The sequence below is a fragment of the Xiphophorus couchianus genome, chromosome 10, assembly GCF_001444195.1.
Source record: "Xiphophorus couchianus chromosome 10, X_couchianus-1.0, whole genome shotgun sequence".
NCBI lineage: Eukaryota > Metazoa > Chordata > Actinopteri > Cyprinodontiformes > Poeciliidae > Xiphophorus > Xiphophorus couchianus.
Window position 1 is genome coordinate 6818297 of NC_040237.1, and position 27136 is coordinate 6845432.

The 27136-nt window shown below is 39.7% G+C and overlaps 2 protein-coding genes across 6 annotated transcripts; both read left to right on the top strand.

Annotated features, from left to right (window-relative positions):
* The first annotated feature begins 917 nt into the window (after positions 1 to 917).
* On the top strand, positions 918 to 5427 carry hpdl (4-hydroxyphenylpyruvate dioxygenase-like). 3 transcript variants are annotated; one of them, XR_003597110.1, is made up of 5 exons: positions 919 to 1649; positions 2774 to 2940; positions 3024 to 3220; positions 3297 to 4414; positions 4689 to 4706. XR_003597110.1 is itself a non-coding variant. In XM_028030263.1 (5 exons), the coding sequence occupies exons 1-5, from the start codon at positions 955 to 957 to the stop codon at positions 4831 to 4833; spliced, it is 1287 nt and encodes a 428-aa protein (XP_027886064.1). In that variant the 5' UTR covers positions 920 to 954; the 3' UTR covers positions 4834 to 5427. The 3 variants fall into 3 exon arrangements, 2 of the variants coding, with proteins under 2 accessions (XP_027886063.1, XP_027886064.1); XM_028030263.1 differs by having other exon boundaries at positions 920 to 1649; positions 3024 to 3175; positions 4287 to 4414; positions 4689 to 5427; XM_028030262.1 differs by lacking the exon at positions 4689 to 4706 and having other exon boundaries at positions 918 to 1649; positions 3024 to 4414.
* Positions 5428 to 8187: 2760 nt separating this feature from the next.
* On the top strand, positions 8188 to 25013 carry fam53b (family with sequence similarity 53 member B). 3 transcript variants are annotated; one of them, XM_028029464.1, is made up of 5 exons: positions 8188 to 8390; positions 15546 to 15739; positions 16353 to 16401; positions 18546 to 19288; positions 23966 to 25013. In XM_028029464.1, the coding sequence occupies exons 2-5, from the start codon at positions 15650 to 15652 to the stop codon at positions 24272 to 24274; spliced, it is 1191 nt and encodes a 396-aa protein (XP_027885265.1). In that variant the 5' UTR covers positions 8188 to 8390; positions 15546 to 15649; the 3' UTR covers positions 24275 to 25013. The 3 variants fall into 3 exon arrangements, with proteins under 3 accessions (XP_027885265.1, XP_027885266.1, XP_027885267.1); XM_028029465.1 differs by lacking the exon at positions 8188 to 8390 and adding an exon at positions 12729 to 13260; XM_028029466.1 differs by lacking the exon at positions 8188 to 8390 and having other exon boundaries at positions 15645 to 15762.
* Positions 25014 to 27136: the final 2123 nt, after the last annotated feature.

Sequence of the window (27136 nt, forward strand, 5' to 3'; positions counted from 1 at the left end):
TATTTTTTTTTCTGATTAGTTAGAAGCAAGGGACAAATTTTTGCTGTTTTGTATTGGGATGTTATGGTGGACTATTGTATATAACATATAAAAATACATACAAAATGTGTGGTAGATTTGTAATTTGTCTTATGGAGTTTTACTTTGAGTTTATAGAACAAAGTTTTATCTAAGCACACTAGTCAAAATGCTCCTTAAAGAGCATTTTCAAGACCACAAAGTACTATTTTTAATCATTCGTATTAAAGCCTACAAGTGCTTCATCAACAGCAACTGAAAAGCTGAATATTTTTGTTCAAAGCAGAAACAAAGAACATGATTTATCAACCAGTGTTCTTGTTTGTTTCCTTCCTGATAAAATTGAAAATACTAAATGAAATTCTTCAAAATACTCCGCCAGTAATTTCTTCCTAAAGCTCTATTTTGATCTATATTGTCAGTGTCAAGTTTACATTGAAAGGTATTAATACAAGAATATTCAGACTGAAAGACTAACACTTATCGTCAACTAATCATCTTATTTTTACTTAACTGCCTTTAAATTTCATTATAATATGTATTTTTGTCTTAATAATATATGAATCATTAAGCCATGAATTATCTTCAACTCAAAATAAGATACAACCAATATGAAAATTGTGTCTTTATAATGCACAATTTATAAAGACACAATGACATGTAACGTGTACCCATTTATCTCAACATTTAAATTAATTCATTAGTGTTAATCATAATAACTAAACAGTGTTTCGTTAAGCATTTGCTTCATCAAAAAAAATACAGACTGTGGATATGACTCCCTTTAATTTAGTTTTCAGTTGTTATTATTATTATTATTATTATTATTGAGTGGTATAGCGCCATTTGAGAGTCTGTGCAAACCAAGTCCACACGGCGCGCCACCTTCCTTCCCGGCTTACAAATGATGCGCACCCCGTCAGAGAAAGGGGAAACATGGCAGTTCCCTTGCGCCGTTTACACCACGTTTCGCTTCAAGCTTCAAACGGGCTGAAATTAGCCCACGACCTTGTGTCAAAATACAAGTTTAATTTGTTTGCCACCAGACTGACTGACAGGTCAAGGCAGGTGGCTTTCCGGAAGGGAACGTCAGTCTTCGTTGTGAATGAGGGACCCGTTCAGGGCAGTGTGGGTTTGAATGAATGGCCGCAGGACGGTGGAAACGGTGAACACTCCGATCATCCTCCCCGAGTCCACTCGGAGAAACACAAGCTGAGTAACCCGTCGTATCTTTACGATGTTCACACCCACCATCCGGTGGACTCTGTCAGTAACGTGTGTTTCGAGGTGGAAGATGTGGAAAGGTCGTTCAAGGTGCTCCGCCAACTGGGCTGCAACTTCCTTGTGCCTCCCACGACAGTCGAGGACGAGAATGGTCTCGTCACCTACTCTGTGGTTAAATCGGTTGTGGGAAATGTGTGCCACACGTTGATTGACAAGACAAAATACAGAGGGACCTTTTTGCCTGGGTTTACTATCACTGAAAAGGACCCGAGCTTGCAAAAGGAGGACTTGTCTTGTCCAGTTACCCATTTTGATCACATAACTTATGCCTGTCCCAGAAAGTCATCCCACCAGGTCATGGGGTGGTATGGGAAGCTTTTTGGCTTTCAGAGATTTTTCATTGATGGGTAAGTAAAGGCAAAAATAACGTATGGCAGAGTGTAGTTATGCACAATCAAGCCACACTGTTTAATCAAAAATGTCATTCCTCAGTCAAATTTTGTTCTTAGGATTTAAATGTAATTTTTGTTTCGAACACTCAGAATGACAGCTGTATTCAAGTATATTATATTAAATTACTTCCAATTCACTTGCTGTAGCGTAGGCTGTTTATTAATGTTAATGTTAACAGCAGCCATGTTGTTAACATGTTAAATAATGCCATTTTGTTGGTTTAAGTTGCACTTAGAGCTCACTATTAACCTGTAACTTGGTTCATGCTCAGCTACGTTGGGATTTTAACATTGGACAAGTTTTGACATTTCAAATTCTTCAAAGATTAGATTGCTCCTTCTCCATCTTACACCCTGCGACAGACTGGCGACCTGTCCAGGATCTACCCCGCCTCTCACCCGAAACGTTCGCTGGAGATGGGCACAAACACCCCTCATGACCCCACTAGGGACAAGGGTGTACAGAAAATGGATGGATCGATGGATGGCTCCATCTTACACAAATAGACAAATAGAGATGGTTTGAAAAAAAAAATCCCTTCTGTCTGAAGCTATTGTCTACATGCTAATTATAGTTGTTTCTTTTTTTTTTTAAATATTTGTCTCTTTTTTGTAATGAACACTGTTGATTTGAGCGTTGAATAAGGCCAAAGTTGTAATGAATCCTTTAGTGCCACTTACTGGTGAGAGACGGATATTACTCAACAGTAATATCCATCGTATATGTTGGTATTGAAAACAGAAAAAAAGAAAAGGTAAAAAAAAGTCTCTTCTTTTTGGCGGCCAATGTTGACATTTAATACTCAAACTAGACAACTTTTTGCAGATTTGTGTAATTAAAGTCTCCAAAAACAATAACAAAAAACTTCCTACTTATCTGCAAAATCATAATTTTCTAGAGCTACATGACCTTGCTATGTGTTTTTTTAAAAAAATCAAAAACCACATAAAACCACAACCACAAAAAATGAATCCCTCATGGAAAAAGCACCACAGGTATTTTTAAATGAATGGTTATTAGAACAAGCATTACGAAGTAATTTATCCCAAGGTGAACAACCCTTTTCTGTTTTTTGTAGCAATGAAGATATAGATGAAGGTTTCGTTGTGAACCAGGAAGGCGTCGGACTTCGACTCACTGCCATGCAGTACTGGAAGTGCAGCAAAGCGGGCATCGCTCTTCCCTTCCCTGACAAAAAAGAACCCGACTGCAAGTTTGTCATCGCAGAATCACTTCCTCATGAAGGTACAACAACCCGGCTGACCTTTCAGATTATTCTACAGTTCATGACGTCACAGCTTCTGCGTGCATCGCTACTCGTATATTAGGCCGCAACCAGGTGGACACCTTCTTGGAGCAGCACAGAGGGGCAGGCGTCCAGCACGTCGCACTCTACACCAAAAACATTGTCTCTACCGCGCATGCGATGGCTGAAGCTGGAGTCCAGTTTTTCTCCCCTCCTCCTGCATACTACACAGAGGTTTGCACACGCCTTATTGCAATAAGAGAGAAGGAAGTTCAGAAGGTCAGTTTATTCAATGCTGTCTTTTTTTTTCTTCAAAAGAAAATAAAATCAGAGTTAGTTTCACTCCTTTTTTTAGCCTCTCTATGCAGATTTCCTGACACAGCTCAGCTCATAATCAGTCTCTTCAAGGCCACCACACCGCCCAGCACGGCCAGGACAGAGCCGCTCTTTGTTCATGAAAACAACACAGACAGAGACACAGATATACAGAGTCTGGTTTGCATGTCATGTGTTCATTTGAGTATTTTGCTTTAAAAATAGAAACTCCTAATGAGTTTATTTGACAGTATGATACATTTCAAGCACTTGTCTCTATTAATTCTGATGATTATGGCTTACAATGATCCACAAAAGGCCACTGCTACAAAAGCAAAAGAATAACTGCAGACTGAAGAATGATTGTGAAGCAAAACATATTCAGATGATTGTTGGAGGAATGCACTGTGTTTTATTACATGTTTTTACATTTTTAATATTGGGGATGCCTTATTTGATTTTATTTTTTAAATTTTCAAATATATTTAGAATTTTCTTACCAGAATATCCACCTATTGTTATTATTAAGGACTTTCTGTCAGAGGAGATCTTGCAGATGAGTAAATGAAATAATAAAATATTGTTTTTAAATAGCTAATGTACTCAATGACGGTATACAGTTATGGTCAAATAAAAAAAAAGACTATTTCCTGAAAACTAAGTAGTAAATTTAGAAAATATCCTAATAAGACAAAGCAAATAAATCATTTTTTCATACAATGAGGATATTTAATTTTTAAATAAAACCTGGAAATTTAGGGAGAAGCAACAACAAAAAGTGAGTTCAAATAGACAAGAAAAAAAAAGTTGGAATTGGAATATAATTAAGATAACGATATGGTTTACAATTCATTTCCCTCCTTCACTCTACACGTTCTTAACCATCGTCAGGAGAACCACACCGCTCTCTGTGAGCATTTCGATCTTTGTCCCTAATACCTAGATTGACTGTGGGCAACAGGCGCATTGAAAATCCATCCAACTGATTTGCAAACCAGTGATTTCTTACACGTGACGTGTGCTCCGGCAGGTCGGAAAACAGCAGGAAATAGAGGAGGCGGGACTCGATCCCCAGAGGCTTTCGGAGCACGGCATTCTTCTGGATACGGACCTGCAGCAGGTTCCATCGTCACAGACAGGATGCAGCGAAAGCAGAAGGTGGGACACAACTGAGAATAAACTACTGGTTTATTCTCATACAGCCAGTTGTGATAAAGAGTGAAAACCTTTACCAGGTCATCAGCAACTGTTTTATTTTGGTATTGACACTAAACTGTTCAATAAGAATATGAAGTAAGACTTTTATTCTGAACTTTAAATGATGTCATTTTAACTGTATGTATATAGAAAGTCAGTTTGAGTGCAGATTAGTAGCAAGAGTCATATTAAAGGTGGTTCATAATGTCTATTGACCTTTCGGTTATGCTTTCAGATATCTACTCCAGGTGTTTTCAAAGCCCCTCTTCGCTGAGGATACCTTCTTCCTGGAGCTGATTGAGCGCAGAGGGGCGACGGGTTTTGGCGAGGGGAACATCCGGGCCCTGTGGAGGTCCGTGCAGGCGTACATGGAGAACTAGCGGAGGGATTCTCAGGGAGAGACTGTGCAGTCTGCTCACTAATGACCGCTCTGTGTTTTTTTTAAACGTATCTTATTGCATGCGTGTTTTATACATAATGTTATAATACTTAAACTGGAGGTTATATGCAAAGGAGCTAAAAGAAATGTATGAAATAATCATAAAGCTGCTCTCTTCATGTTGTGTCGGTTGCTGTCCTTGAACATGAATGTAATACTTGAAGGGGTGTTCTCTGTTTATCAAAGCAAGCCATATGAACTGAAAGCAGCTGTACCTCAATAAATCGATTTTCCACCGACTGAGAAGACGAAGCTCTGCAAACTGAAAAGTTCCAGAAACCTGCAGTTTGTCTTAGATGGTATCACACATGAGGCTTCCTCTAATTACATCTCAAAACACTTCCTTTGTGCATCGCTTTGCAAATCTATTCAGTCATTTACATTTTTCACATTTTGTTTTACATCTGTAAAGTTCAAATGATTTTATTGGGGTTTAACATGACTGATCAAAACAATGTATTGCACAGTTGTAAATTTGTTGGAATTTGATAAGTAGTTTGCAAAATGTTTTACAAATAAAAATTTAAATAAGGTATGACATGTATTTTTATTTAGCTACCGCCTGCCCATCTAAAAAATGTTAATTATTCACACATTAATTTAATTACATTTAAGAGGCGGTACACACTCTTGGTGTTGATTTGCCACCATGGATGTTTCCGGATCCTTCACGAACCGTCACTGGGCAAACAGCTGCCCCTCTTCCAGACACAGGAGCTTTATTAAATCATGATTTGCCAGCGACTTGGGTTTGGATCCTCTGAGAGGGAAACCTTGAAACCCACTGAGATGAGTCTGTTCACTTAAATTTGGCTATAAACATAATGGGTGAGGATTAGTGGGAAGAATGAAAGGCAATGAAACCTAGATGGGAACTCCATGAAAGCCATATGGTTCTTTTTATGTCCCAACTATAGTTACAGGACCCCGCTGGGTAAAAGAAATTTCAACAACCTATTAAAAGACAGTTCTTAAAGTTGTGCACTTCTAAATTTTGACAAATGGTGTCAGTGTTTTTCTTTTAATCAATCTGGTTGTTTTCGCAAAACAGATTCTCAGACAGTTTGCATGTTTTTGTGTGAAGGTGGGATGACACATACTTTGGATATGAATAGTAACTCATTTTTGTTTAATCAGCTGAGAAACTAATTGCCACACATTTAGAAAGTTATATGGTTTTATTGGATTGATTTGACACTTTGCATGAATGCCAACCTCTACTTGTAATAAAATGGGAATTGTTAGCCACAGAGGGGATTAACTGTTCATTAAAGTTGAGAAGCGATTGCTCCTGTAACAGGAGTTCTTCAGCCATCTGTCCCTGGTCAGTGTGAGCCGCAGATGGCACCCAGCATTATGCAGAGAGCTCTCTGGAAGATTGCTTTATTTTATTTTTATTGTTTTTTACTCGGAACTAACAGTAAAACCATGAAAAGTAAGAAAAATCAAACAATTAAAAATTATTGCAATTAGTCACAATATCCATTTTTTATAATACGTTTTGATCACTTTTTGATTCTTTTCTTGTAACATGTTTGGTGGACACTGCCCCCTATGGTTTTCACAGCAACAACACACCCAGCCTACTCCTAATTTCTTGTAGTCAGCAAGTACAAATAAACATAAATTGATTGAATAAACATGATTTAATCATCTGCTTCTTATCTATGATGTTTAAGTAATCAATATATATTCATGTGATAAATTACATGTAATTAAACATACGTAGTTTAGGTAAATAGACAAATGATCAAAACAACACCCCCCCACACATTATTCATTAGTTTTACACATCACAGTCAGTGGATAAGAATAACTGTCAGTTAAAATACTTTGTAGGTAACCAATCTAGTCAGGGTCTACCTGATGAGCCATATTTATAGTTTTAAATAATTCATGTACAGCGCACATAAAAGTTTTACCAATTATAGAAAAGGTTATGTATTAATTCATATGTTTAATTCAAGGTTTATTTAACTACATGATTATGTACTTAAGAAATTAAAGTCATTTATGAAAAATGTGAAACCTCTTTTCTTTCATGTATTTCTTTACATTTTATGACTTTTGTCCCCAATACTGCTCTGTATGTGATCACTAAAGAAGTGCACTCTTCCAACAACTTAATTCTATGCTGGTATCCGATATTGTGTAGGAGACAAATCCTGGGTCACCCAAAAAGCAGGCAAAAATAAAAGCAGACAGTCTAAAACCGAGCAGGACAGTCTGGAGAAGATTAGAAGAACACAGCAGATGTTACTCCTTGATTAACAATAGTGTCTGCCACCCGTATGAGGCCCAGTTAGGCGAATTCATTATGCCCCCTTTGGAAATGTTTTCAACTTACTGTAAAAAAACAACTATTTTTGTGCATATAACAGTAGGCGAAGGTTTTTGGCGAAGGTGGTGAAGGTTTACTTAAGTATTCATAACAATAAACCACAATATCTTATGGCTCAAAATTGTCAGATACTTGTTATTATTATTCTTCCATTGCAATGGTATTCAAATATCCAGAACCTTTAGACATAAATGTCACATTACAACCACAAACCTCATTGGATTTTAACAAGGTTCTGTGATAGACCAACATGAAGTAGTGCATGTTATGAAGTGAAAGAAAAACTAACACTGGAAACACCATCCCCACAGCATCGTACAGCCACCTCTTTTTTGACACTGCAGATGAATTTCTTCAGCAGGGACTGCATTGGTGTGAAGATATTTTTACCCATTTAAAGTGTGAAAATGGGTGGGCCATTGACTAGTCTAATCCTGATTAAAAATTATTTAATAACCTTTCAACACAGTTTGTGATTTGTGAAAATGCAATATGAAAAAAAGGATTGAATTTCCTTAAAGATATAGCTGAATTGACCCTGTTAATCAATCAAAGCTACTTATTATAGATATGTTCACTTCTTATTACTTATCCATCTGCTTAATCCTGCATTTGGACTGAGAAGAATGATCAGGATCTCTGAAAGAGACGGACATCCCACTATTATTTTGCCTGACTCAGAAGTTGTGGTTACTTTTCATTACTTCAAGGGGGTTAGACGACTGTCTGAAAGGATGGAGGGGTGTTTCTCTCAACAAAAGTCAATTCAAAGTAAATGTTTTCCATTCATGTTCCTCAAACTTCAGTTCAGAAAATATAACAAATTAAACTTTTGAAAATAATACAGACAATGACCGTTAAGTATGAGATTTAAAGGTGTTTTTAATCAAATGTAAGCCTCATCCCCCCCTCCCCCTGTATGAGTGGTATCGTCCACGCAAGTCGTCACAAGCTCATTAGCGTGTAGTTCTGTGGGACAGTAGAGTAGTGGGGCAGTGTTGTAGTTAGTAGAGAGCAGCTGAAGTGAGCTGTTCCCTTCGCTTCCTACCTTGTTGTTGTTTCTATTTTTTGCGAAAAGGAAACTCGCCATGGCTGACAGCAACTAAACAGCTGCTCTGAATTGTTGGGAATCCGAGGAACTCATCACAGTGATGCTTGTGAGTTGGGGATTTTGTTCAAATGTTAGCAACATTGCTCAGAAAACTTACTGTAACATCTATAGCTACACTACAAACAATGTTATAATTCGTTTTGAAGCTATGTTACTCCTAAATTATGAGAATTGCCATTATTATTGCTAGTGGTAGCGTCTTCGGGGGAGTCTGAATAGTTTCTGTTAGCTTAGCTAAAGTTTTCCTCATGAGAACTGCCATAGCTGTGTCCCTTTGTTTTGTCTGTTTTAGCACTCACAATTTCCTCTTTTAACAATTGTTTTTATAAATGAAGTCAGCTCCTCTTTTACTATACTCTATCTGTATAAGACCTAAACAGTGAGAAATATGTTGGAGAAACTTCTCAAAAGTGTTTTAAAAATAATAACCATGCACATGATTAGTTAATAAACCTTAATGAAAGGTGTTAATTAAGTTTATTGCATCAGATGCTGATTATGAAGGACACAATCATTTCAGTGTGGTTTCCTCCTATGTAAGACATTCAAACCAAGCTGTTTGGTTGGTTTTTTTAAATGAGTTTTTATTGCAGCTGAATACTTACTGACACCACCTTATTTTATGGCTGTACTATTTGTCCTTTGACTTTTGGTTTCAGACTGTGGCACTGCAGCGGAATGTGGTTGTCTTATCATTTTGAAAGCCGGCTTGCTCCTCAGAAATGAAGTCAGGGTTGGCTGACACACATCCTACAGATTCAGCAGTTTACCATCCCGGCACCATAAACAAAAACAGAGAAACGTGAACACTGAAGTGTCCTACATGGCCGCAGTTGTGACTGTTAAGTCTTTGTAATCAAATTAAGTGTTTCACTGTTGAAGAATTTCACATTTTCTGCATGTAAACATGCCCTTGTACGTTACAGTTACAAGGGCTTGGCTGATTTTGTCAAGTTCAAAATCATATTCTTGCTGTGGTTTAGTTCAGTTCCTCTGCCAAACCCATTTCCCTTTCATTAGAAATGGGGTTTTAATAGAGTGTGCCAGTCACTTGTGGACTGGCTCAGTTTTCTGGGCATTTTTTCTTGTGACAAGAGCCATCCAGCTGGAAGGTTAGCTGCAGGTTTGTGTGAAAAACTGTTGAACGTTTTAACTTGTACTCATAAGAGGGTTGCCAATCATCAAGACTCGCAGATGATTTACCTTTCCTTTTTAGGTACCACTGGAAATACTTAGTCATAATCTTAAAACATATTTTAATTCATTTTTAACAACATTTAGACATGGTATTTGTTATCAAGCTAGATCAGGCCACAGATTCTTTAACAGGTATTAGTTTTGAAGCCAGATTTGAAGATTATTCCCATCTAAGATGAAATAATTTTTTTTTAAGTTCTTAGTTTTTATTTATCTATTATAAATAAAATGACCATTTGAGCTTGAAACACATCAGTGTCGAACACCAATCAAAGCCCATACCCAGCCCATTTGTCGGCGCATCTGTAGTTTCCGCTCCTTTTAATGAGATGCCCCAAAGTTTGCTGAAGTCGCCAGAATTCCCGTCATGGATCATGGCGTAATGCAGAGCTGCCCCCACCCCACCTGTTGCTGCATGTCCGCTGGTCAACTAGCTCAAAAGTAGACTCCTAAACTAAACGACACTATGAGTGGGGCTGACTTCTGGCTGGTTATGCTAGCAGGTACCCTGATTAATTAAGCAGATAATATCTGGTTGCTTAACCCCCAAGGGAGTAGGAGCACCACAACTATGTAAAGATTAAAAGGATGATATTCTGCACATATACTACATTAAGTAATTATTTATCCCCAAGTCTATTAATCAAAATTATATTAACAAATATATGACGTAGAGAACATGATTATAGATGTAATAAGCCTATCAGCCTATTGATTAACCATTCCTGCCAATTCCTATTTTGTACCATTAGCTGTTGTGTCCCCTTATCCACTGTGTAATTAAGAGACTTTGTTAGATTTAGCATTCAAGCGGACAACTTTCTTCTCCAACTTGGACAAGTTTGTCCAAAGCCTCGATTACCGAGCTCAACAAAGCTCTTGTTCTGGACAAATGTATACAGTGCAAGCGATTATGTATGAGATAATTAAGCGACGAGCCAGCTTTAAGAACCTGGGCCTCCCTGGCTGCCATGCGTAGCCATGCTGAGCTTTTGTATTTATGGTAAGTGGGCAGCTGCATGCCTGTGAGACCTTGGCTGTACCCCAGGGCCTCGACTGAGCCCGATAGCTGCCATTGAAGCCTCCCGGCCATGCTCATTTCTGACTATTCACTCACAGCTTTAAAAAATGTGGAGCAAGCCTCCTGTATGACTTGGTTTAATTTCTGTGAACGTGTTGGGCAGCTGTGTGCTTGCCAGCACCCTACAATGTGTTTCATAAAGTTCCTTTCATTCAGTCAGCCTCGACAGTACTAAGTACCACCTGCTGCTCACTGGGAGCTAAATAATGACCCCAACAAAGGAAGTTTCAGGTTTCAAAAACCTGGAGTTTTCTCTGTGATGTGCAATCTGCTGCTGCAGTGTAAAAAAAAAAAAAAAAAAAAAGCAGACATAGATGGCTAGATTTCAAATTTATTTCATATCAGAGTTTCAGTTTCTACACAGATACACAAATATGACACTTTTTTTTCTTCTGTTAATTACTTGCAGTTAATGAATATGCCCAGTTCAGTTTCTGAGACAATTACAATATTACAAAAACATCAAAATAAAGGTTTTTAGATTCTTTTTGTTTTGACCTACATAACCAGGGAGAAAAATTGCTGACATGGTAGTTGTCCAGCAGACAGTCAGAGACAATCCACAAGTAGGGTAATCCCAAAAAGGTAATTGCTGTACAAGTCGGCTATTCAGAGTGCCATATCCTAACATAATAATGGAAAATTATGTGGAAGAAAAAAATGTGGCACAAAAAGTTGAATAGAATCCAACTTGCTTTGATATCCAATGAACCAAAAGATTTGCATAGAAATGTGGGCCTACTGGAAGGTACGTACAATACAGAACGTTCATTCAACACGTGGCTTATTTTGTATGTATGACTGCATCAGTGTGACATGACATTTAGAATTGCTGGTAAAACCCACATTGCTTTAATAGCTTCTGTTGGTAGTCTGTCAAACTGGTAATTTAACAGTTCTAGGGCAGAAGCAAGAGGTCAAGTCTCTCCAAATTACCACTCAGTGTGTGGCAACTTCACACTCAATATCAGGCACCTTAAATGCTGTGCAAGTTTTTTTTCTTCCACTCAACTTTCTCTCAAAAACATCCTGCCTGTGGAGGAAGTCAGTGTTTGTCTGCTGGACAACTACCAAGTCAGCAGTCTGTTTTCTGTAATCATATGACATAACATGGTCATGATGTAACATTTCTGTGTTAAACATCCTTTTTCTTGGTCTTATGAAATATTACAAGTTTTAGAGAAACTCAATTCAGTGCTGAATTTTTATCAGCTGTAAGCTGTAGTCTTCAGAATTAATAGTAATTTGTTTTATTTTTGTTTTGAATGAGATAAAAAAAACAAGATTTTGGTCATACTTTAACTCATTGGGATGAACTTGAATTCTCAAAAGGTGGGCATAGATTTGGAACCTTCTACTCTTCTGGGGTTTAGCTGTTTGCTTTGTTTCCTTCAGGAATAGTGTCTGCAGAAAATGTCCCTTTTACCCTGAATTCCTTCTGCAGAGGTTGTAGAGATAAGGAACAGTACAAATTCCCCAGTTAGCCTGCCAAGGCTGGCCATCTCAGGTGCTCGGCAGATTCTCCTTTTGTTGAGACAGCCACAGTTGTCTTTCCATTGATTTGTATTTCTTTAGGGATATCAAAACCTCTCCTCCATTAAACTTTTGTACAGATTTTTGTTCTTTTTTTTTAAATTTAGCATCTTAGAAAAAAAATAATTAAAGATTACATTTCTAAGTGGCAATCCTTCAGAGTAATAAATCTGAATAAGCTGAAGCCATATCAAACACTTTTGTTTTTACCAGCTGTCCAAGTGCTATAAAACAGATTAGTATTAGCTCTAATTGTCAGACACAAAGCTGACAAATCCTTATGTAATGGTGGCCTAACCCACGGGATTACAGTCTAGGCAATGTATGGAAAAGCTGCTCAAACAGCAGACGCTGCTGTTGGGGTCTTTGTTTAGATTGCTTTGTGTGGTCTTTATGAAATTTAGTTAAATCTAGAGCAAATAAACACATGCTGTCTCAAGACAAAGAGATCCAATTCATATCCATTTATATTTTAAAAAGTTTTAAATCAATACACTTACAATGCAATTCAGTCACAAAGTGGGATTGAGATCCTAATTAAAATGCAATACAATGCAGTTGAAGAACATTTGACAAAAAGCCCCCTTGCGTTGAGTTGACCAAATAAGCTCTGTGGTTTCCTCATGTCGTATCTCACTTTTGCAGCACGATTGCTTGATGTCGCTGACAAACCAAAGCGGCCATGGTTGAAAAGTTTTGGTGACCACAAAGGAAGAAGGGCAACATCTGCTCATCCAAGACAGCATCGTCATTGCCTTTCAGGACAGACGCCAGACAGCATTGCAGAAAGATGTGTTGGAAGTCAGTTTGTCAGTCTGTCTTTGATGGGAAGTGAAATGTTCTGTTGCATTGTGCTCAGCGATTAGACTTTCTCAGTTGTCATGGTGGCTAAAGATAAAACAGTTATCGGATGCCAGAAGTGTAGAGACTCCCACCAATTCCAGATAAAAGGCGATGTCGCTAAGAGAGGTGCTTTCAGGTTTTGCATCACAATTGGAGAAGGACAGACATTTTTGTTGCTGAATTTGGCAATTTGTAAGATGCAGCTCTGGGCATGGTAATGGATGAAGGTGTGCCAAGCAGGGGCTGGTAGGAGATTCTCATGGTAAGTTTCAAGAAATGAGAAAATTTTAAATTAGGCTTTGAAAAACTACCCTTGTTTCCTAACATCCATCAGTGTATTTACTTATTTTTATGCAAAAACTAGTTTTTATAATTATTGCACAGAACATGTGAATTAGCTGGGCTGTCTGCTCAGGTAGCCAGTCTACACTTGTTATTAGTGCGCAGCAGCATTTGGCGGAAGGGCAGTGCTTGGTATGTCTACCCTCAAGTCATCCTAGCACTTTTTATAGGATCCCATTAAGAATTTTTGCACCTCAAATGTGAATCATACGACTGGCATAATGGAAAACCTTTAATTGTTAAACTTACTGATTTCAAAGAAGCCAGCTGCAAATATATTTATCCTTTTGGGAAAAGTATAAAAAAAAAGGAATCAATCACATTTGGCAAACCAGATGTTATATAAAACCAGAAATCTACATTATAGGTAAAGAGTGATCTATGGATCTCAAGTTATCATTCCATGGGACTGATATTGGCCCATGCCTGATCTCACGTTCGCTCTCCAGGTTTTGTCTATCCAAGAAAAAGCAGTCTCACTCTCTTCCTTTTTATTATTATTTTTTTATTCCTAGCATTTTGCATCTTCTGTTTTTATTCAAAATCCAAGACAAGCTTGTGTGGTTTTCCAGGGCTGCGGGGCTAGGTTAGGCTTTTATAATTGTGTGTTCCACTTGTGTCATGCAGCAGAGGAATGTTTATCATTATGTTATAAACCTCACCCACTTGAAGTACTCAGTTCAGATTTATAGGGATAGGCGAAGGAAAAAGAGAGAAAAAGATTATTTAATTGTTGCAATTTTCTCTAACTGAATGTATTGGTGGTGTTTACGATGGGAGCATGAAGAATGTCGAATAACCCTGGGAGTCATCGGTCGGGAGGACTTCGTGTTGGTCGCTGTGTCTGTCTCTGGGTCATTTAGATGCGTAAACAACTGTTTCCCCTTCCGTAGCGTTAGTCGCAGCCATCTCGCAGATCTCTGTAGTTGATGGCCACACCACGCACATTATTCATCCCAAAGCTCTGCTCCTTTCTGTCACCAGATAAACCCAAAGAGCTCAGTGAGTGTTGTGAGTGTCTTTTCATCAGAACCTCTCTCTTGTTCTGTCATCTCAGGGTGATAAGTGTTAGTGATGGAAGTCATTCGCTGAATTCAAACAGCACCTTTGGTGTGCTCCTGCATGGTCTTGTGACACTGTTGCACTCCACTCCACACCCCGCAGCAGCAGACCTTTCTGCTCGTGCCTCTTCTGTTTTTGTTTGTTTGCTGGTTTCCTACAGTGACTTTTAGGGCGTCATACGGCCATCTCGTGTCCTCTTTGTTCTATGATTGCTCTACCTGACGTGGCCTCGCGTGTAACCGATCGCTGTGGTAGCGAGATCCTCTGCGACCATTATATAGATTTACATCTGACAGGGGGGGGCAATCAGCAGTTTTAGTGTAATCATGGAGCAGCGTTAATACGAGGAGGCCTGTTTTGATAACCGCAAGGTCAGCTATTCCTGGCCGGCCCCCAAGGAGTCAATTACACAACTCCTCTGCGGGCTCCAGAGTGGGACACTTTTAAGGAAACTCGCACAAATCTAAAAAGGTGGAGTTCCACTTAATGTGGCTTTCTTGAGGAGGCCATGCGGAAGTGAAAACGCATGATGGCGGAGGAGACAAATAAAGTGTGTTCTGGGAGTTCAGCCTCAGAAAAACTTGAATTCCCATTATCTTCCACATATGTAGATATTGAACAGGATGCACGTGTTGGAACAGCAGAAATGGAATCCGTGTGTGGGGGGGTGTGTGTGTGTGAGAGAGAGAGAGAAATGGAGCTTGGGTGTTTCAGTATTAAAAATTTATCTGTGCATGGAAGGCCACTCTTTAAGGTTAAATGTCTGTGAGGGGCTTTGGGTTTCAGGTTAGTTTGGTTTGTGCTGCTATTGAAATGTTTAGTGTAGAGGCTGTAGTAGAAAATCTGCAATATTTTGATAATATTCCAGATTTACAGAGTTTTTATTTGAGTTATTTAAAAAAAAAAATAAATCCACCCATGTGTCCATCCATCTTCCTGTTGTTCCAGTCAACATTGGACACCAAAGCGATTCTCAGATAATTCCTTTTGGGATATTAGGGGTTTCTTTTGCATTTAATGATGCATTTCAGAGCCTCCAGGTCGGGGATCCCTTCTTCTCCATTCGCAGCTTTTATATGGTCGATAAAATGTTAAAAATGCTCTGAATTCTAATCCCTCTCTCATCTCTCTGTGTCCTCTCAGGTTTGGGCCGAGTTGTGAAACACATTCCAGCCGACTAATAGCACCAAGCCTGAAGAGATGGCCCTCAGCATGAATGGCCTTTACTGGACCAGCTGTGGACAGGGATGCGTGTTGTGATGGTGATCATTTACAAGAAAACAGTGGAAAAAAAGGGCGGTGACGATGTAACAACAAAACGTACGGACTTGGGCACGGTGAGAGGATGTTTTCAGATTACGTAAGCAGTTCCTTGTGTGTGAAATGTGTCACTTCATGTTTGTGTGACGTATGCTCTTCAAAGGAGAGCACAAGGTGCTGCTTTGAATTAAAACCACCTATTTCTCTTAAAACAAAGCTGAAACTTAACTCTCAGGCAGAATATTTAACGGCTGCCTGAGTGACTCACAGGACATGACATCAGAGAAACAATGTGAATGCTTTTTATGATTATAAATGCACGACATTTATGCTACAATTACAGATGATTGCATCATAAAAGCTGGTAGCATTAACCAGGATTTCTCTTGGAATGACAGTGGAGTATTTTTTTACACGAGGCTGACCAACTCTGACTAATTTTTTGTTCTGCATCCTTGCAACTTGAAGCTCTGCCAGCAGGAAGAAAATTCCCCCACTTATGTGGACTGAGATTGCCCTCAGTCTCATGAAATGAAGTCATCGTAACTCCGTGGCCGAACTTTTGTTCACCATTTTCTTCAGTTTTATTGAAATTATTAACTACTACCTCTACAATTCCACATTCCTTTTATTTTTGTGGTGTTTTAATGAGCAGACAGAGAATCATGTTCTGATTTCTAACACTTCCAGGCACAGACCATGAGCCAGGGAGCAGCACTTTTTTCTTGTGGACTCATGGGTAAGCTTTCCTTATCTCATTTGATCGATATGCAGATGTGCTCGTAACTTTACACGCTTTGGTAATGTGTATTGTGAGTTACTAGCTTCTGAGTATTTATCTCAGCTGTTTTTTTCAGAGTGGAATAATTATGCAACAAACAACATCATTACAGTCTAGAAAAAACATTTAAATTAGTTATGCAGAAAAAAATAGATGTACATGCTCAAATATATCCTTAAACTCCCACTAATATATCTTTAGCATCCTTTTGCAAGGTCCAGCTCTTTTTTTTTTATAAAGTCATCAAGTTTCTGATGTATTCCTGACTGGATATATGACTATAAATTGTGGACTTCATTTAAATTAAGGTTTTTTGGTACAGTTCTAACTTTTAAGTTAACTTTCTACATATTTTTATCTGGTTAAAGTTGCAGAAGCTAAACATTAGTCAGCTTTATCCATCCTCTAACCAGTTTGCTTGTTTGCCATCACTGTGCTGTTTTACTGCAAGTTCAAACATCTAGCTGCTGATTTAAGTTAGAGCATTCATTCTAAATTATTTCAACCCCCCACCATCCTTAATAATCGTGATTAAAAGGCCAGAATGTCCAGATCAAGTCTTTAGGATGTAGTTGATTCAATATGCTTTATCCATTTTCCAAAGCTGAACTTTGCTCACAATGTTATTTGACGCACAAAGTGGTTTAAATGCTGCTCTGTAGCTTGCAAAGACCTGGAAGTGTCTCATGGGTTTAAGAAATGGAGGCTGACTCGGCTACAGTTGGTTTAAGGCCGTATGGATTCATGTGAAACATGCCTGGCAGGTGGTTTTCAGGTACAAGAATGTATTCAAGTGAGTTCATGTTAGTAAGTTTATCTTTGTGGAAATCTCCTCACACCTAAACACAGTAAACCTGATTTTTCCCACTTTTTTCATGAGACAAAAATGTCTGATATTCTTGGACTAACTATGATAACACTTCCCACAGGCCTTGTTGTTGCTTCTTGTTTTGATTATCAGTGACGTTTATCTCGAGAGAGGAACAAATGTCCTGAATACTATGAATGGATAGTTGCTGTGTTTAGCTGCTGACTCACCAACTCATGTTGGTTACCTTTATTCAAAAGAAAAGACAAACATCATTTGGGAGGTGACTTAGTTTCCTGTGCTTCTTGCAACAACTCGGTCATCAGAATGTTTGTGATGTATATATTTACTCCGACTCCAGTGCATTGAGCCAGCTGGACGTTGAGCTTCCTTTTTCCAGTCAGCAAGGCGACTGGAGCACTGCCTGAGGGACAAGGCAGGGTGTGTTTGTAGTGAATATAACACAAAGCAGCGAGTGCTATGAACTCGGAAACAATCCTGAAGCAGAAGTTTGACGTCACTTATGTCTGCACAACCTTGGGACATATAGTAACAAACAGCAGCAGTTTGGACTATCAGGATAGTAATAATGTACTTTCTTTCCAATCCTAGTGGAAAATTGTCCCTATGGAGTAAGAAATTCACCCCTCAAACCACAATGCTTCTGTCACTATTGAACAAAACGATCAATACAGACCGAGCGTGGGCTTTTCATCAATAGTAATACAACCGTCACGGCTTGGGGGCTGAATTTTACTGCATAGTGTCAATTTTCCACTACTATTTCAAGCCAGTTAACAAAGCCTCTACAACAAACCATGTGAGATTCATCTGTGAGCAACCGCAAACAAAAGCAAACAACAAAACCAACTTAGATTTATAGTACTTTAAACCTTACAGCAGGGAGGTCAAACTCATTTTCATTTTGGACAAAATCAAGATCAGGAATGTCCTCAAAGGAAAGTTGTGCCAAAAAAAAGTCAATTAGTGTCTGTGTATTTGATGAGTACTTCTTAAAGTTAAATAATATTAAACATCTTTTCACATTGATATAAGTTTTTTTTAATGTGGTAGTCGGAGGGCCATATTAAAAACTATGGCTGGCCTGATTTTGGTCTTGAGTTTGACATGCATGCTTTGCAACCTATTTGGAAAATTTGAGTGTTTCGTCTGTTTTACTCCGATACCAGTAAGGGGCCCATTCTTATTGGAGATACTATTAACAAGCTTGCTCTGAACATCTGCTGTCTTGTGTTGAGCATTTTGAAAAGGCCGCCACCGCTGTTTGTTACAGAGACGAGCCGATGGCGTGAGGTGGGGACCAGCTGCGCCTTGCAGCAGCGGCCGGTCGGAACCAGCCTGGAGAGCCTGTGGGACGTCCTGCCCGACGTGCACAGAACTTCTGCCCACTGGGGCTGGGACGTGGGCTCCACCTCCAGCACCATCTCCAGTCTGCTGCAGGACCTGAGTCTGACCGATGCCTCGCACTCCACCGCGCCCCCCAGCAAGCGCCAGTGCCGGTCCCTGTCCTGCTCTGACGAGCTGAGCAGCTGCCGCTCCACCTGGCGCCCTCAAGGGTCCCGGGTGTGGACTTCGGTGGAGAAGAGGAGGTGCCACAGCGGGGGCAGCGTTCAGCGCAGCGGCCTCGGGAACTCGCAACTCTGCTTCCCGGCTATGCAGCGCAGCTCCAGCTTCAGCCTTCCCGCCCGCTCCGACGGCCAGGAGCAGCTCTGCTTCCCCCAGCTGTCGCCCAGGCCTTCCGCTTTCTCTGGCCCAACTCCCAACTCCTCTGATCCGTCTGCCCAGTCCCTCTACCTCTCCCATGAACAAATCTGCCTCCCTGAGGCGGAGGAACCCTCACCGGCGAGCTCGCCAGACTCCACTCCAGAACTTGAGCGCCGCGGTGGAGAAGGTGGCCTTGCCCGGAGTCGCTCCCAGCCGTGTGTCTTAAACGACAAAAAGATCGGTGTGAAACGCAGGCGGCCGGCAGACTCTCAGAAACAGAGGCCTTCCCTGGATCTGGCAAAGATGACTCAGGTTAGTGTTTGGAGAGCAGATCATAAAGTAGGAAAATATGTGGAAGAATTTCCTGTTTTCAGTCAGTTCGTCATTATTTATAATGCATTTTATGTTGTCCATTATTTATAATGGACAACATAAAATGCTACATATTAGGTAAGAGATAAAGGAAAACAAAGGCCAAATGGAAAAAAGTGATGTTGGTTTGGAGACTGAGAAAAACGTTTAAAAGATAAAGGGGGAAACAGTGAACTCAGACAAAAAAAATAACTGATTCTAAAAACAAATTTAACAAATTAAATGTCACACAGATGGATTTCTGAACATGTACGTTTTATTTGTTGGTTTCTGCATAAAGGGGGCTTAACAGTGCAAATTATATTTTCTGTAAAAAATAATAATAATAATAATAATTGTACTTAGTCTTTGTAACATCTACCAGATGTAAATTCTACAGACATCTATTGGATAAATTCTACATTTTGTGATCCAAACATGGACTAAATGACCTGTGAGATTTAGTCCATGTCCTCCAGCCTCTGTAGCGTTTACGTGTTGCACTCACAAACGTAATTTTTTTTTCTTTTTTTGCTTGTCATGGCGTGAAAACAAACACTTTTGGTAAAGGTCGCGGCGGTCTCCCTCGGCACACCTCGCAAGTGTCTGTCTGCCTGCATTGTCGTTGAAAGCAGTCATTCATTCATGCAGGCCTGTTGAGAGTCGCATTCCATTATGTGGGTGTGTATTTGCATTCGCATTCAAGGAGGAGAATACTGTTGTATTTATTGCGTGGGAGAAGACAGCTGGGTCAAAGCAGACTTATAGAAAACGGGTTCACTATCCAGCACACCTCTCTGTTTTAGTTTGCACATCCATGGAGGCGTCACATCTTCCTACCCTCACATGGAGTAAAGTTTAATGTATTTTCATAAACACAAAGCAGGCCTTGGCTTTTTGGAGACAGTCATTTGGAGTTCAGCAGTGTCACTGTTGTGACACAGCAAGCAGACGCCACAGGAGCTTCAAACAGAGGCGAGGTCAATGTAGGGATAAACAACCCGAGGCGAGACGACCAAAAGTGTTTTCACACTGTTTTCAGCTGTGGATCTTCTCTACTGTTTATGTGTTGTTCTCTGATTCTGTGCGGAAGGACAACATCAGTCAACACAGAGAAAAAAAAAAGTGAAAGCTGTTACTATTTTGAAAAAGTTCTGCAGAAATCTAAAGAGTTTCTCTTTTCAAATTAAGAAACTCTAAGACATGTTTAGTGGTGATAAGACTCTGAGGTTACTCCCCACCCAGCTGTAGGACTTTTCCATCTACCTTATCAGGACTCAAAGTCACCTCACTATTCAAAGATGGCCTGCAGTGTTGCTGAATGTGTGTCTCCGGAGCGTACTGTCATCCAGACACGTCGTTTAACTTTCCAGAGGAAAAACCAATCGCCTGCTGCGGAGCTCAGCTTTACAAATGTCAGGAAGTGGAACGGTGGTGGCTGAAGGTTATAGATTATCAAAAAGATAAGACGGATATCTGTTAATTCAGCTTATCTACAGTGCAATATAAAAGTATCCATGTCTCGAAGTTTTTTACATTTTGTCAAGTTACAACCACATTTTACAATTTATTTCATGGGACTTTTATGGGATAGAAAAGTACATGGTAGTGCATAAAAGTGAAGTGGAAGAAAATGAGGATTGTCTTTTTTGTTGTTGTTGTTGGCCATCGTATTAATAAGTAGAGTCCAGCTGTGTAATTTGATCTCAGTGTTAATCCAGGTATTCTGTGAAAAAGCCTCAGAGAACATTAGTTAACAAGCAACATAATGAAGACCAAGGAACACAGCAGGGCAGGGATGAAACGTGTGGAGGAGTTTAAAGCAGTGATCCCAAACCAAAGCAGTGGTAGTAAAGCTGGTAGAATAAACTGAGAAATAAGAGCTGGTACTCTTGAAGCCAGAAGATTTCATACACCACATAAAAAACATCCCCTCTATCCTGTCAAACAAGATAGCAGTGTTTAAGGTGTGGCCTTAACATAAATCTACAGGTGTTTACTTCAGTTATCTCAAATGTATCAGTTAACCTATCAGAAGCTTCCAAACCCATGACATCATGTGGGCTTTCTCTTACTGTTTTAAAGGGATAGTAATCACTCTGTATGAAAACTCCTGATTTTGAAGATATTAATGAATAAACCTCTTAAATTCTTCCTCTCGTTATTGTGGCATTGAGCAAATAGAAATAATTTTGGTAATTCTAGCTGACCTAAAAGATGAGACGTTTGGTCTGGCTTAACTTCAGACTGAAAGACAAAAGGTGCATGTGTCTAAATACAAATGCTTACTATTTGTAAAAGAAAATTGGAAACCATGTATCATTTTTCTTCAACTTCAAAACTATGCACTACTCTGTTTCAATCTGTCACTAAAAAAAACAAATAATAAAATACATTGAAGCCTAGTGGTTATAATTTGATGAAAGGGGAATGAACATTTGCAAGGAACTGTATTTATCTCGTCTTTCTGGATGTTGTAGAGTTGAGGTCAGCATCTGTAGCTTTGATGACTTTTTTGTTTTGCTCAGACCCATGTTGTTGTTGGGTCCCTTCCAAAGGTCTGTCCCATGTTTTGATCCAGAGGTCTGACTTTGGAGTCTGACATGCTAATCCAACAATGCAATAATTGGCATGGTGGACAAATGTCCCTGCTTTCCCAGAGCCAAGAAAAACATCAGTATTCCTCTTTGATCTACAACGATCATCACTGTCTAGAAGGTCATGGATGATAGCTTCAGCTTTAGCTGCCCCGGTCCTCGTTCTTCTCATTTTCTGCTGTTAAATGATGATAAATCACTTTTAAGATATCTGAACTAAATTCACTTTGGTATTTTTTGTTAGATAATGACCTGAGAACTCTAACTTGGAGTTTGGAAATAAAAAGCGAACCCTTTTGTTTGGCCTGAGTAGATTAAACTTGTTGAAATTAAACAGCTCTGCACCCACCAGCAGTTCCTTTCAGCACAGAGTTATCTGATCATAACAGCTCGAGTTTTACTCCTCAGTTCTGAATGGGGCTTACACTTAATGCTACATCTGTGCCTCATCTGAGATGTGCAGATTTATGGATGTTGCAGCTAGTGCCACTTCCACCGCTTGCAGCTGTTCACTCTGCACTAGTTTGTGAGGGGAATGCCTTTTTAAAAGACGGGTGATACTTTTTAATTGTCTACAGAAACATGTAATGGCCAACTACTGATGGTGTTTATGAGTTAACACAGAACATGCACCAAGTTTGGTCAATCAAGTACTTTTTATTAATCTTGAAATTGTAGGTTTTTCCACCCAAATCAACTAAAGCTATTGACCATCTTCATCCACACGCCTCGTAAACTTAATTAACAGTCCCATTCCTTCTAAAGGTTACGTAAGCGTACAACTGATGGGTGGGGGATTCACAGAGGCCCCATTCTCTCTCGTCCCCCCGGCCCGACACCGGCGAGGCATGAGGCAGCTGTCCTGCCTTCTCCATATTAGCCGTACAGATTGGATAAGTCTCTGTCGTAAAGGCTTCTCATTCCGGCACGCACAGCTGTCGCAGGGCATGCCCGCAGCACCACTGGCACATGTGTATTCGCCTGAAGAAGCTTCTAGATTTCCCCAGATCTAAGTGCGCATTGTGCAGGGCCATCGAGAGGCCAGCCAGAGGAGGCAAAAGGCTGACATGAGTGATGCATGGCCACTTGCTGCGTGGGCACTCGAAACACAGATCACAGCTTTGTAGCCTCAACCAGTGTGAAATGTGAACTGAATTAATGCTCAAAGTTTTCTGGGTTTTTTTTTTTTTTTTTACTATATATTATTCATACATTTTTAAAAGTAGCTCTGTTGTTGTTCCATACTTTCATCACATAATCTCAGCAGTAATAACGAGAAGTAATGGTGCAAATTAATTTCATCTTTTAAATACAAATCTGACTAAATGTCAGTAAATGCAACATTTACTTTCATATGAAAAGAATACTTTGGTTCCTTGTTCCCTGATGGGCTTTATCCTAAGAATTCATAATGTATGCATTACATACATTAGGAATTTCTCTTGCATTGGTCTCAATTTAAAATTGTGCACCTTTTTCTACACATTTCTTGTTCCACTCAACTCTCCTTTAATATTATTGGATGATGCACTTTGTGAGCAGCCAGTTTCTTTAGCGAGGAATTACTGACTGACTGTTGGAAAACTGTCAACTAACCCACTCCCAGTGACTGCCGAGGCCATGAATATCTCTAAAAATGTTTTTTATCTTAACAGTTATCCATATAAATTTAATTTAATAAGGTTCATCATTGTGCGTGTCATGGACCTTTGAGTTTCACTTCTTGATCTGAATTACTAAAATAAATTAACATTTCAATGATATTCTAGGTCATTTACTGTAGATGCGGGTGTAAGGTATAAATAGCTTTTTAAGGAGTGGTGTATAAACTGCCTTTAATATTCATCATTGCTGATTCATCTTAGTGTAATCTTGATGCTGGTAATATAATCTTTATTAGTCATTTCCTTTTGATATCAAAATTTCAGGCAGACTTTTCATAGAAGAAATGAGTCATTTACTTTTACTAATTTGTTCAGATTCAGAAATTATATTTACAAGGTTGTTTTGATTTCTTTTTTCCCCCCCTGTTTCTCTACAGAAACTTCGGAATTTCCACAGCCTCAGCTGCCCTGGGATCACAAGCGACGACCCGTTAAAGTCTGGCCCGGCGGCCCTCTCTCTCAGGCCCAACGCCGATGACCTGTCTGACAACGAGGACGGCCCGGAGCTCAACGGGAACGAGTCGTCCGACACCGACTGGAACCCCAGCGGCCGTGGCGACAACACGATGGCAGGAACGACCGGAGGGAAGGACGGCGAGACCCTGTGGGTGGGGCTGTGCAGCATGACGAGGGATATGTACCAGCTGGGAGGAGAGCTCGACATCGAGCAGATTGAGAGGAACTGAGCTGAGCTGCTTTTTTCTCCTCTGGCGGGGGAAGCTAATCACGGGACTGGAAGTTTATCACCAGGTGGTACAATAAACAGTGCTGATAGTCTTAAGGACAAAGCAAAAGGGGAGCTCATGCAGAGAGCATTCCAGGGCTTCTTTTTTTTCTTCTTCTTCTTAAAGAGAGACTGAGCAGGAGTTTTGTGCTTTAAATGTCCATGTTTGGGGACTTTGTGTTGTTAGAGGCGACTCTCCCCCCGCCCCACTGTGGGGTGTCTCAGGATAAAACGGAAGTCAGGGAAGAAGGATCTGAGTTGAAATAAGAAAAAAAAACAAAAACAAAATGGATACTCTGACATCACTCTAACCCTGAATAGCCTACTTGTGCTTTGTTTGGAGAGAATTCACAGCAGGTTTGTATAAATTCTCTGCACTAGAAAGAGTGTCTTTATTTTTTCTCTGACGTTCCTCACTAGCACATAGGTACATGATGGAGACGAATGAACACCACTTATCGAGCTACTGTTGAAGCTCTGTTCACTCTTTACTGAGCAGCAAGCAGCACAAAACACCTATAAAGTATCCAGATGCTTAACGTTTTACTGAGATCTGAGCTCCTGAATGTCTGGAAGACGCTTTGAGATGCTAACTGTGTTAATGTTCTTTCTTTCTTATGATTTGTAACTACAAAGTTATGTAAAACATGAACATAATTTCTATATAAAAAAATAAATAAACACAGGTTTAAAAGTGTAAATTGTAGTCACTTTATTTGACTTGATGTTTACAATCTCTGTTGTACGCTTTGCAGGTTTGCGTCTTGTCTTTGCTCAGATGCTGTGCCAAAAATATTTATATCGCTTGAAGTGTTTCACTTTTTCTCACGATACAACCGTTTTATTTGGGTTTGGTTTGACAAATACCGCAAAGAAATGCAAAGTTGCGAAGATTTCACATATAAAAATCCAAAAATATTGATCTGTGTTCAGACCACAAGTCCTTGCATGGCTTGCACATGCGATGACTGAAGTTTTTACTCATTTTTGCAAAATAGCTCAAAGTACGCTGGATTAAATGGATAGTGTGTGATCATTAGTCTTCACCTGATTTGATATTGACTTATTGGATGTAAGTCAGGACTTTGACTGGGACATTTTTACTCATGAATTCAATTCATTTTAACTCTGGCTGTAGATTTAGGGCCGGTGACCTACTTTAAAGTTCAAGTCCAACTGGTTTCCAGTTTCCCTGTCCCTGCTGAAGAAATGCATCTCCACAGCATTATCCTGCCATCACCATGTTTTTACAATGGGGATTGTGTGTTCAAGGTTATGTGCAATGTCGTGTTACTTTCGCATATTTGTGTTTTGCAGGCAAGCTTTAAAAAATTTCCCCTGGTTTCATTGCCATGAGTAATAGCTGAGATATTTTCCCACCTGAGCTATTAATCTCTGCAGCTCCTCCTGAGTTAACCTGGGTCTTTTGGCTGCTTTTTGACAAAAGGCAGCTGTCAGAATAAAGAATCAAAATCTTTGATGGAAATGTGTAGTCCAATACAGAATCTAAAGATTAAAAATACATATATATTAACAAATAAAACAAGTATGAACAATTGCATAAAATGGGGGTTGAACACAAAAAGGTGCCACACTTCCTGGCTTTTCTTTGTAAAGAATTGTTTCCATTAACTTTACAATCATGGAGTACTTTTTGTTGCTATATCATAAACTTTGCGGCTGTAATGTGACAATGTGGAAAAACTTCAAGGGTTATAAATATTTCTGCGCAGCATTGTAGACCATGTTTCCTTAGCTGGCCTACTTTTTTACGAGATGGCATGAGGTTTGACATTTTATGTGTTGGAACAGTTTTACAATGAAAGGTTACATGTAAAATAGATTCAGCAGTTTACTCGTGGACTTTGGTGTCATGCTGCTTTTTAAGCAGGCAAATAATTGTTATAGATGTGGATGCACTGCGAGTTTATAGATTAGATTATTCTGCATAGATTTTCTTTTATTGCTTTTCTCCAATAAACTGCACATTTAAGTTTTAAAACATGGCTATTAGTAGGGCACATCTATTTAGCAGCAAATGTCATCGTTGGTTTACTCGTCAATGCAGCAATACAGACTGACCCAATTAAGTTGCATGAAAACAATTGCAGCAGTAAGCGTGGTGGGGCTGATGGGCCTGTGTTTGTGTGCTGAAGCGGGGAGGACGCTGAGCAGGGGAGGGAAGTCCGCTCCGGGTTTTTTTTTTCCAAAATAATTTTTTTTTTTTATGGCGATTTGAAGCTGAGCGACGGTTCACCCCAAAGACCTCGCTCCCTCCCCGCTCTGGGAAACAAAAGGGGCTTTTTCTCTAAGGAGCGCGGTGACGTGGGAGGCGGCAGTGAATGTGGGCCATGTGTCAGGGCTGTTGCTGCTCCGTTTGTCTGCTTCCCCTCCCCGGCTCTGGTGCCTGTGTAGACCTCAAGAGTTCGTATTGTTCCCTTTTCTTCTTTTTTTTTTTTTTTTTGGCTCTGTTGTGATTGCACACCCTTTTGTAGCGTGCTCACACTGAGAGTGATGCTGCTCAACATTCTTTGAAAGTGTAAGGTACCTTTTGAAGGAATGAAGTCACATCATTAAAGGTCTGGCTGAGTAATTCTTAGATTGCTTGACATGCTATTCTCCTGGCTCAAACAGCACACAAAGCCCCATCTGTGGGAAATTTAAGTGGCCTCCAAGGCCACTGCGTGTGCGTGCTCCTGTAATGGATGATTATGTTGTCCTAGAGAATCTGTATGCTTGCACAGTAAGGTCACATTCACTCTTGTCAGCCGCCTGTGGTACGTGCAAGCCACTTACCGGCCCTGGAAATGGGTAAACATGGCCC